Source organism: Mercenaria mercenaria, chromosome 8, assembly GCF_021730395.1.
Source record: "Mercenaria mercenaria strain notata chromosome 8, MADL_Memer_1, whole genome shotgun sequence".
Taxonomy (NCBI): domain Eukaryota; kingdom Metazoa; phylum Mollusca; class Bivalvia; order Venerida; family Veneridae; genus Mercenaria; species Mercenaria mercenaria.
In genome coordinates, this window is record NC_069368.1 from 44,574,996 (window position 1) to 44,587,340 (window position 12,345).

Genomic DNA, 12,345 nt, shown 5'->3' on the forward strand with positions numbered 1-12,345 from the left:
AAACAAACAAATTTTCTTTTTATTTTATGCTCAATTACGTTGAGATGTCCATTTTGCAACAATTTTTAATCTCAGCGCGGGAAACAGACGCGCGTAAACAGACATGACGTAAGACGTGTTGTGATGTTAGAAAGATGCACACAACATAAAGTTCCATTTTATTTTACTTTTTGCTGCATAACGTTATGAAATTCTCATTTAGTAAAATAATTTGAATCGAGAAATTTACTATAAGGAACAAAGTGCGACTACAATTTTCATCCTGTTTTAAGCAAATAATTTAAAATTCTTACACAATGTATGAGGGGGCGGAGCTATATCTCTCACAGTGTGAAAATATAGATTTCATATTTTCACAGTGTGAGTGATGAGATACAAAAATATTTAACTGATAGAATACAGTATTCATTAGTTAGCATAAAATAAATAGTTATTTAGTTCAACATGTTACTCTGTCAATCAATTTATTACTACATGCTGAACGTCGTGCGATTACATATTTTGGTATTACTCTCGTGTAATAAAGCTCCGACGCCGACGTCCTTTTAAGTTCATGTGTAGGAGACTTGGTACATAATAAATAGGTAACGAAAGGAAAGAAGAAATTTTGATGTTTCAGTAGAAAAGAGCTAACACGTGATAAAAAGAATATTACATTTAAGTTTTTCCACATTAATTTTATTAAACACGTTTATGAAATTAATAATATGTTCGACAGAACCTTCGCATTTTCTTATTTTATTCAATTTGTTTAATACATTCAATATGAAAAGCCACTAATATATAACCGTCTATTTACAACAAGTTACGTTACTACGTCGTTCATTATATTAAATTATGTCACTGTGTCATTTGATTTAGTACATCATATTACGATGTCAATTAATTAAGTGCATTTTGTACATACTGTATCAATAAATTTTATCATCACTCTTCTACAACGTTCTGTCGTACCGAGGCATGTACAACACTTACGAAACACTACATCAAATAGTTTTAAAACGGTGTTTATTCAACATTTCTCATTCGTTTGGGTATCAGTGGCATGATTGAGTCAGTTTGTAACTTTCCTTTTTTCTGCCACCCAAATTATGAGAGAGGTGGTAACTTAGGAACTGAAAATAAAGACCTGTGTTATACATGTAACGGATATTGGCATTGCAACATGTGGTACCTAAACGGGTAACACTCCCATGTCAGTGTCAGTGTAAGTGTTAATGTCCGCGAACATGGACTGGCAAATGGTCTCAAGACTCGAAACAAGATGTTTTTCCATATAATCTTTTAAAAATGACGTTGTGTGATTTTTCCAGAATATCTGACACAATAACCATTTTGTCTAGCAAACCAGATCTATCTCGACATGTTTTCAAACTGCCTGACCATGCGTGCACACATACCAACGGCCATATATCCACGTGCTTGCCTTTCCTGTATGAATGAAGAATAATTAGGCACCGTTCAATGGAAATCACTTTATTTTCCCAATCCTTTATGGATTATCAGTCAAAATCATATTCATGTGTATGATTTATCAATTCCTATCGCTTTTTGTTTAAGGTAAGGATCAGTTTTGTTATCATTATTTAATGGCAAATACACCCAATCCTTAATAGTATTGGCTGATACCATGCAAACACTCTAACCGAAATTCAATAAAGCATCACTTAGTATAGATATGTGTGCAATTTACTGCAACATAAAAATCTAAAAATGTATGGTAGAGAATCATTTCTTATTAAAGAGTCTTCTGAGCCAAAAAAATGAAAACTTACAAATTATTTGGGGGGAAATTGAGACAACTGCTGTGCTAAAATATTATTGTATGCTTAGAGGGCAAAATATCACTTTTGGCGGTTTTAATATCTTTAAAGCATGCACTCTTTTATTTCTACTTCTAGGCATAGGAATGGCAGATTTCAACAGATTATTTTACCAGAACATTTAAACTGGTTAAAGATCAATATCTTTGAAAGAAACAACTATGTGGTCAAATCAAGGCATGTCTTTGGGAAAATCGTGATAGTGTGAAATAAATAATCCTTGTGACATTTTCTGTAGAATAAAAAAGGGATCTTTTGTAAAATGTCAAAAGAGAGGTAATTTCACTAGGTGAAATATGTTCATTAAATAATGGAAATATCTCTGCTTCCTCATATGAGCCGTGCCATGAGAAAACCAACATAGTGGGTATGCGACCAGCATGGATCCAGACCAGCCTGCGCATCCGCGCAGTCTGGTCAGGCTCCATGCTGTTCGCTTTTAAAGTCTATTGGAATTGGAGAAACTGTTAGCGAACAGCATGGATCCTGACCAGACTGCGCGGATGCGCAGGCTGGTCTGGATCCATGCTGATCGCATACCCACTATGTTGGTTTTCCCATGGCACGGCTCATATACATATGGTCAGAAATGAGAGAAAATCAAACAAAAGAACACAGGACTGTCAGCAGCATGAATGTTATCCTCTACTGCAGGTAGCATAGATCGATAACTTTTCCATAGTACCTAAATACCAAACTGGGAATAATGTATGACATCAACAGTATACACATCAACAATATACATTGCATGGAAAATTTGAAAATAGAGGTTTAAGTTAAATATCTATTCCATAGGCATGATTTGAGTGAAAACAAGTTTATTTAATACACTAGTTTATTTTATGTTTTTCGGTGGTTTATCGAAATATAACGGTGAATTATATCCTGATAAACTCACTGGCCACTCAGTGAAAATTATCAAATCTGATACCCGGATTAATGTCAAAAAGTTTACCGAGCGTACTGAAAGCCGGAAACAATATGACGATGACGTCTTTAAAATGACGTCATCTTTGCGATGCTTCCTGATAAAATTTCCCGCAGATTTCGACATTTTATTGAAATAAACACAACAAAAGTAGAGTTTTAGACATAAAATAAACAGAAAAATTGTTGGTATCGATGTAATATCACGGTAATTTCACTCGTGAACACCAAAAGTTGTTATTTTCACTCGTTGCTGCGCCACTCGTGAAAATATCACTTCTGGTGCCCACTCGGTGAAATTATAACGTGATATTACACCGAAACCAAAAATTATCCTCTATGTAATATAGCTTTGACGTTGACGTCGTTTATTTATTGGAGACGTTGGTCGACTTTACTTTGTCTATAATAGGTAAAGAAAGAAGAAATTTTGATGTTTCAACAGGAAAAGCTTACATGTGATAAAAAGAATATTACATTTGTGCCTTTCCATACTGAATTTATTAAACTGATAAAGAGCCGAGCATTTTATCAATTTTATTCAACTCGTTTAATAAATTCAATATGAAAAGACACTCCTGTAATATCCTCTATATAAGCTACAATTGCTGGTCATAAAAATATTACATGTGTTTCTATCTCGCTGATCATATCATTTGTATTTAAACAAAATACAAGTCTTGATATCAAACATCTATAAATGACTACAATATAGCAGAATGAAGAAATGCAATCAAACAAAACATTCTAGAAAATGTTTGTTTTCAACAAAATACGTTTCTGTGTTATTATGATGGATCACAGAGAATACGTTTTAGTGTTATTATGACGGATCACAGAGAACACGTTTTAGTGTTATTATGATGGATCACAGAGACAGTCAGTGCTGAATCGTTAATCCTGTGTCTATTGAAACTGAAACTGAAACTGAATAATTTGATTAAACGCATATTTTTATACAATGATATATTCATTGGCGTTGTACATAATAATTATAATGATAACAATATTAATAATGACAATAATAGTAATAACAGCCTTATTGTAACAAACAGTCATGACCGCACCCCTCCCCTTGAGGTCATTTTATCCCTATTGCGAATACCAGCGCTTAAAGCATCACATGTTACGCCAAGACGAGCTTCATATAGAAATTCAAATTTTCCGGTTAATGGTGCCATCATATACTATTTAAGAAAGAAATACTACACACTACCCTACCAATAGAGCCTTACCAACAAGTGCGTTTAATTAAACAAACCTTATGAAATATAAATGTTAAAATGTAAAAACTTTTACAAAAATGTAAGAACTATCACCAGCTATTTTCGCATAACAAACAGTTATAAAAAATTAAAACAATGCCGCGAAATCTCTGAAATACAGTGTCTTTAGATTTTTTTTTAATGTGTCAAGTGATTTACTTTTGCGTAGTTCAAACGGCAGTTCATTCCAAAGTTTTGGACCAATAGTACAGAAACTTCTATCATTGAATGTTTTGCACGTGTTGTATGGAACAACATAACGACATTCAGAATTTTTAGACGATCCCAAACCTTGTCTATTAGGACTATACTCTGTATGCAATTCGGTTAAATACAAGGTGCTCTGCCAGTGTGACAGCTATACATGAAAGAGAGCATCTTGAACTCAATTATTGCTTTCACCAACAGCCAATGTAAGTGTCTATTAAATCAAATTCACACAGAAACATCGTGTTAGCATATTATAATTCACTCTTTTAATCTCAATACCTTTCAACTATTTGGCTTAAATCTGGTCGAGGAGTTGAAAGGTATTCAGCAAATATCTGTATCAGAAGGGCTATATAGACTCTACTAATATTTTGCTAATCATTGCGTAACTTCTGCATTTTATATTTGTATGTCTTACTTTCCAAAAGATGTAATTTAGTATGTGTTAGGTATTTTTCGACAAAACTTAAGTTAATAAAATTCAAACAACTGACTTTTTGCTTTATTCTATATACACTTGAGCCATGCCATGGGAAAACCAACATAGTGGGTATGCGACCAGCATGGATCCAGACCAGCCTGCGCATCCGCGCAGTCTGGTCAGGATCCATGCTTTTCGCTAATAGTTTCTCCAATTCCAATAGGCTTTAAAAACGAACAGCATGGAGCCTGACCAGACTGCGCGAATGCGCAGGCTGGTCTGGATCCATGCTGGTCGCATAACCACTATGTTGGTTTTCTCATGGCACGGCTCAAAAGTATATAGAATAAAGCAAAAAGTCAGTCATGGCACGGCTCACTTATACAATTGTCTACCGAATTCGTCTTCTTTTACATGTATGTATTATAATATTATAGTATGATACCTAAATGGAAATTATCTAAACCGCAATTAAAGCTTATATTTATAGTGTTTTTTTTCCTATTTCCTTCTGACACGGGTTTACTAACATGTGAAATGATAAATGTCTGAAACGGTTAGCCTTTAGCCTTATGGCGGCGAGTAATTTTGCCTTTGCGACCAGTAAAAAACCAAGATCAGCCAGCACATCCGTGCAGTCTGATCATGGTCTGCACTGTTCGCTATCAAATCAGTACAATCAAATAATCAAAGTAATAAATTTTAGAAATTTAGCAGGGTGAAGGTTAAACTGCCAACAAATCGTAATTGTTAGGGGCAGCATTTTAAAATTCTAACTTTACAACACAATGCATGCATGTACTTTCTTGTTCGGACAACTATAGTTCATAGGAAATGAAATGCAATTGCTTAAGATTACATATCTCACTTTAAGACAGATTATAATGAGCGACACCAAAATATATATAAATATATATATATATATATTTCCAAAAGATGACACTGCCATTCATGACCAGGCCTAGGGGTCAATGACAATTCATTCATTCATTTAATGTTTTGCGTATTTAATATCCAATGTAATAAGATATAATAATTGTAATGTACATAAGCAATAACGAACCGAAAAGAAACAATTTCATTACAAACATACAGGATATATTATTGCATAATATTATAATAACATTCTAAGTCTGACGTCTTTTGGGATGAAAATAGGTAAAACAGTCTTAGGTTAAACAATTTCTCCACTATTTACATCATTCATCAAATCATTACATTTTAGTTTACAGTTTTTGTTCTTGTTAATGGATTGTCTTGTGGTTTTGCATTATTTTCAGCTCTTAGCCGAACAAAATTTATATTTAATTGCGACAATACGCATACCACACCCACTAGTTGCTTACACTCTGAATTATCAATAAGATATAAGGTTAATTATAGAAAAAAAAGATTAACCTTGCAAGATTCTATACCAAACAACCTTGTAAATTTTTTAAAACGTTGTTTGAACAACCAAATTATTGATGCATTTCTTAAATAAAACATGTATGCCATTAAGAATATGCTCATGAGCAATTATTTTTTGTGGTGCAGCTACCACAATGTACGAGCCAGTTTACGAACAAACCAAGTCTTACCAATGGCTAGTTGATACTTTAAAATTATAGATGACATTCAGACAATTAAGTAATGAATATAATGAATGACATAAAGTGCCTCAAAATGGTGACGTTTAGCTCTTTTTATATCTACTGAGGCAAAAAATAACTTTGAGAAAATTAGGACAAAAAGTCTAGAAAAGTGTAATTTGGTACGAATCTTACCAAACACCCCATTTGTATATCATGGGGATACACAAAAACTGCTCGCTTTTAGATAGGGATCCTACACTGTATTAACTGTTTAAATTAGTAATACTAAAGTGGTAGTTCGTGCTTGCGGACTAACTGTGTTTGGCAAAAATCATATCGAAGAGTTTGGAGTTATCAGTTTAAAATACAAACAGATGCTTTTTATTTCAACTGGCTTCACTTTATATCACTATTTTCTGCAGAAAGATATAAACCTCAATGTCAGTTCCAAACGCATACAAGCATGCACAGAAGCCTAATGCATACCACACTGTGACCTACTGCACTTGCTACAGCGACCGTATATCATTTTATTCTAATCAGTTAATTATAGAAATCGTGAGAAGCAAGATGTCAAACTGACATTTCTTTTAAATATTGTTTAATCCATGTGTAAATAAATAGAAAAATAGCTTTATACAAATGCAGGTGAGATCTAGAGTTTAAACAATGCTTCCCATTAAATGACATAATGACCTTGTTTTTGATCCAAGATGATCCCGTAACAAACACTGAGGGTAACATTGTGTCTAAGTTTCATTAATAAGAGGAATTTAAATTGAAGCAATATTTTCTGAAACGTTTACAGTTTTCTGAAAAATCACATCCTCGTAAATATGTATTAGATACTTACTTGTAACCTTCACCTCTACCTGTCTTCCAATAAATGTGCCATAGCTATTTGTTGCATAACACTCGTAAAATCCAGTGTCATCACGTGACTTTCTACGCTTCTTGAGGAATTTTTCGATGATAAGAGACCCGTCTAATGCTACGTATACCCGTTTTTGAGGTAGCAGTACAATTCCGTCTTTTGTCCATGAGATTGTGATGTTACTTATGTCTGAGGTAATAGGACAGTTTATAACAAGGCGGCTGTTTTTGAGAACTTCTATAGTGTTTGCAGATGGCTGAACGGTGACACTTGGAGGAGGTTCCAAATTTCCTGAAACTGTAGAAGGAAAGACGTTACTGTTGTAGCAGGTAAAATTATAGTTTCTGTGGTTTGTTGTTTTGAAAGTTAAATTTCTTCATACAAATACATATAGTTGTATGGGAGAAAACACCTAAAACTTTTTCTCTTGTTTCAGTCATTAGAAATTACGTTACATGTACTATTATTTTGTTTTAAGTTAGTTTAACATATGTATATTTCTTTGGAACTAATTATCTATATAGTATATATTCTTTCTTTATTATAGTCTCATTCTTGCATAAACATTCATAAAAACAGCAATATTTATACAACTAAAAATTGCAAGACCATTCTAAGAAAGAAATTATAAGAGACTGTTATAACAGTATTTACAGCAATATTTCATAGTCTGTCTAACTAAAGTTAAAACTTGGGCTGATGGTGCTAAATTTGACATAACTTGCTAACATTAATAAGCCTAAAATCTGCCATTAGAAAAGAAAATAAAAGATGATCGGCAATATTGGCACAAAGGTGCACGATTTAAGAAATGGATCTAAAAAATCAATTATTACACCAGATCAGGTCAGGTGTAAACTGATAAGCACCATATAGTATAACGCATAGGTTTATACAAAGAAAAAGGAAAAATGCTGTTACAATGTTACGCACATTTCAGATTCTGTACCGTTAAAAAATAAATTAATAAAATAAAGTTTATTTTCGCGCACAATCGGCCACATCTGTACATCTGTCATATGCTTCAGTTGTGTTTCATACTCCCAAAGTTACATCGATATAAACTGATATCTTTTGAATATGTACAATTATCAAAATTGTGATTTCTTAATTAATTAATTTTAACATGGAACACTAATCTAATGAACTAGGCTATAAGAAGGTTGAATGAATACATCCTAACAACTAGAGTTAAATAGCGTTTTCGAAAAACCGTATTATATTCTTTTTTATCCGGATATCAAAATGCGCCCTGTCCAAATCGTTACTTTGAGGAACCGGATCTTAGGCTCAAATCGAGCGCTTTTCTTGTTGTTGTTGTTGTTGTTTTTGGGTAGGGGGAGGGTGAATTTTGATGTCCTGCTACTTATTCATGTCAAGGATGTCATGTAGCGAAATATGTGTTCCCTAAATTGCGGATGCTCATTGTTATTCATGTTACAGGACCACTTTTCTCAGAAAATAGCAGGCATACATGCCGTAGCTTAGAAAAAAAAAATCATTTACGGTGCATTCTCAGGAAAAATACAGTAATACCACTTCCTTGATATCCCTGATACAACCCTTTAACACTACTCACTTTTTATTGTATCGTTATGACTGTAAATAGTCTTTTCTGTATATCTACAAAAATTACCTTTCATCGTAAAGAGTTTTTTTGTTCAATAGCCATTTTCATCTTAAGCTATGAGTTGACACCAGAAATACACGGGTGTCAGATACAGCTTAAGAATTACAGTGATGAAAGAGGTACTCACTTCTTTCTACTTCTCATTGAAAAAATGCTAATTAAATTATAATTGAATTAAATTTTAGTAACACGAAATTTTAATCTGATCTATCCTCTGGCGATTAATAAAACTTAATTATTTATATAACATGTTCCATTTCTTAAAGGATCTGTTTCTAAAGAGGATAAATGATGTTAAGGTTGAGATAGAATACCAATTTGCTAGGATTTTAACTGAATTACGCACACATACATACATACATACATACATTTAATGTAAAAATAAACTTTGCTATCAGGTATTAAATCAGGAGTCAGTTGTTCGAAACTTTAACAAGCGATTAGGCTAACAGTCGATTAACGTTTAGAGTTATATTTTTGACATTTTAGAAAACTTAGAATAACAAATGTTTAAGTTAAGGATTTTGAACACTAAAAGGTCTTTATAGTAAAATTAAAACACCATACTAGTGTTTCCTTCCAAGTCTAGCTAGTACTTTGAATCAAAATTTAACAGGCGGTTAGTTTAAGAGCCGACTGGGCGATTTTCCGGTATTTTGTGATTTTATAATACATATTGTGATATTCAAAAACAATGAAACATGAATACAACTAATTCCTAAACTTTCTCATTAGACTGTTATGATTCTCTCTCTAAATTTCTTCAGTTAACATATAAGTATGTGTGTTTTAAAATATCAGAAGTTGTAAAATCCGGTTAAAATAGAAAACTGATGACATGTCAAGGTTTTTGACATCTCAGACGTTTATTAATATTTTGAGAAACTTCCTGAAATTTTCGTGCAGTTCGTTTGAAAGTAAGCTACGTCGCTCCACAGCATACACATTTCTCGGTCAAAGTCTGGTAAAATGCACATATCCCATTTGACAACGTGTCGTAAGTTATTGTTGTGACCTCCGAAATGGTCCGCCTTTGGTGGTCCATCATTGTTAAATGAATTTATGTACTGAAAAAAATTGTAGCTTCACACTTGGTTTTTGTTGATATCCCTGCACGATTGTGACAAATTCGAATGAAAATTAGATACAATGTTTAATGGTCATTTTATTCTGATAAAACATACCAACAATCAGACGTTTTCGTTGAACCGAAAGAGTCACATTAAAATAACCTGAAAATCAAAATTCGCATAACTAGTAAATCCTTAATTATTGCAGTACAAACAACACGTGAAATCGATGTAATGCATATTATTTCATACTCTTTTTTTAACAATGGAACGTTCGTCAATATAATTATGTGATCATTTTATGAATTGTAAAGGTGTGTGACGTGTTACTAATAACATCACGTCAATGGATGTCAGGGCGTTCAATACAGTAACGGTATAAAATTACAATTTCACTCAGCCTAAATAACAACATGTGTATTATCTATAATTCTAACACTTTTGAGACTTTCTTTTATATAAACAAAGACGGATTTTACCGTGTATTGTCTTGTCGAGTAGAACACGTTTCGCAAAATGACCTACTTTTGGCTATTCCGGTTTACTCTATCGTATTTAAAGGTCCAATACTAAGGAAAGTGAACAATTTAATTTCTTTTAAAAAGCACAGAAACTATTTCATTTTTTGGAAAATGAAAGTTGGTATGTAGAAATTCGAAATAAATCGCAGTATATGTACAATTATTTTTCTATGAAGTATGAAGAAAGTTAAAAAGACCTGGGGGGTCATTCTGTCGATTCATTGAAATTTCAACATAATACACATACATTTCTTCGAGTTCCAAAGACCTTCTGTAAATTTTGACCTGCCAATCTTCATTATTTAGTGTCTTGCAGAAGTCTATGCACTGGCTATGAAAAAAAAATGCCAACTCACTTTCCCTTAGTAATGGACCTTTAAAACCGCATTGTATTCTAGACAGATTAAAGTAAAGTAAAGTAAAGTTTCTTGTTTAACGTGGGTAGCCGATGAAAGTCCCCACCTGGAATGAATGGAACAACTTATTTCCAGCCGAGCCCACGGCAGGCGTCTTAGTTAACTCTCCAGCATCATGTCTAGGCCGATACTGCTGGAAATAGTACCAATTTAAGTAAATCACTTAGCACTGAACACTAGACGGGATATCAGCCGCGACCAAGAATCGAACCAGGAAGGCTGGCGTTGTAGTTCAACCTGCTAACCACTGCGCCACCGACTCCTTAAAGATAAGTATCTCTTCCTGGTGTAACTCGAACGTGTTAGAATGGAAATAGATTTTAGTTTTGCGTGCTTAGTTGACAAATAAAACACGTTTTTTGTTCAGATGCGTCGTAATTAATCATTCAAAACCGTGTTTCATTTGCCCAACAAAGCACACAAAACTAAAATCTATTTCCCATGTAAAAATGAAATTGTATAACAAAACATTCATTAGTTATGCATCGAGAAACAGGCACTTGTTCTTTCGTTAACTTTAAGTTGCACTATAAGTCCACTGCTGAACTCGGATCTATAAACATAACACTTGCAGAATAGTTTGTGGCGTCTTCTAGTTCTTTAGGACTGTAGGTTTGCCGCAGAGTTGATTGGTCCTGCGATGGCACTAACTTCAACATACCGGCCAGTGTCTAGTTGCACTTCTATTATTTTAGAGTTACCTTTATATCGTATCTGTCACGCCTACGACTGAGATGGCTGTTAAGCATTTTATTAAAATGATTGTTAAATAGTGTGTCCAATTTTCACTGGCGTATGTTGAGGTATGTCAATATGTAACAGAGATAACAACAAAAACCCAAGTGGAGTTGTTAAGAACAGTTTAAAGGTACGCATCTAAACAGTATCAGTATATAAGCATATGAAGCAGTAGGTCTATTCTACACTCATCCAGAGATTATCTAGAGCATGTCAAAACGGCAAATGTAAAAAGAAAACATTTACGGTCTTCATTAGGACTAAAAATAGGACTACTTTTGAACGAATCTGTAAGCTGTGTTCAAATATAAAGCAAGAAATAGAAGCTTTGCCGTGCGAACTAATTTCGGTATTTGATCTTGCTAAATTTTAGCTCTCTTGAGAACAGGAAAAGCAAAACATTCTTTATTGTATGACTAACATTCTTCTTTTTGTAATGATGAGCCCGTTTTACTTTAGATTTTGTGTGATATTTTGCATACATAAAATCTTAAATGTTACGCTTTTTACTCTTAAGTGTATCAACAGTTACCAAAAACCTTGCACAAAACTGAACAAAGATTGCTTTTGTTAACTTCTCGTATTTTCACACATAGAGTAGGAGTGTAACATGATATCATGGAGTTTATGCAGGGCTTTAACTTTTCTTTGTTATTAAAGATCGTAAAAATGCAACATTTTATGACAACACCCACAGTGTTACAGGTATGTTTTATGACTTTTATCAAATTATTGGGAAAATGAATCACCTTTGGATTATTTTATATTTTATATATCTTTGCAATTTTTGAGAAAAAAGTCATACAGATTTTATTTTCAAGAAGGCCAACATATATTAGTGTTGTTATTTTGCCTTTAACAGCCTCAAAAAGAGGC

General features: G+C 33.3%; 1 protein-coding gene across 2 annotated transcripts in view; it reads right to left on the reverse strand.

Annotated features, from left to right (window-relative positions):
* The window catches only part of LOC123566465 (protogenin-like), a 144,946-nt gene that overhangs the window by 83,579 nt on the left and 49,022 nt on the right, over positions 1 to 12,345 (reverse strand). The window contains exon 2 of one of the 2 annotated variants that reach the window (XM_053549819.1): positions 7,074 to 7,385. In XM_053549819.1, the coding sequence (XP_053405794.1) occupies positions 7,074 to 7,385 (312 nt within the window). Of the gene's footprint in view, positions 1 to 7,073; positions 7,392 to 12,345 lie in introns of both variants that reach the window. The other variant, XM_053549818.1, reaches the window with a different exon arrangement.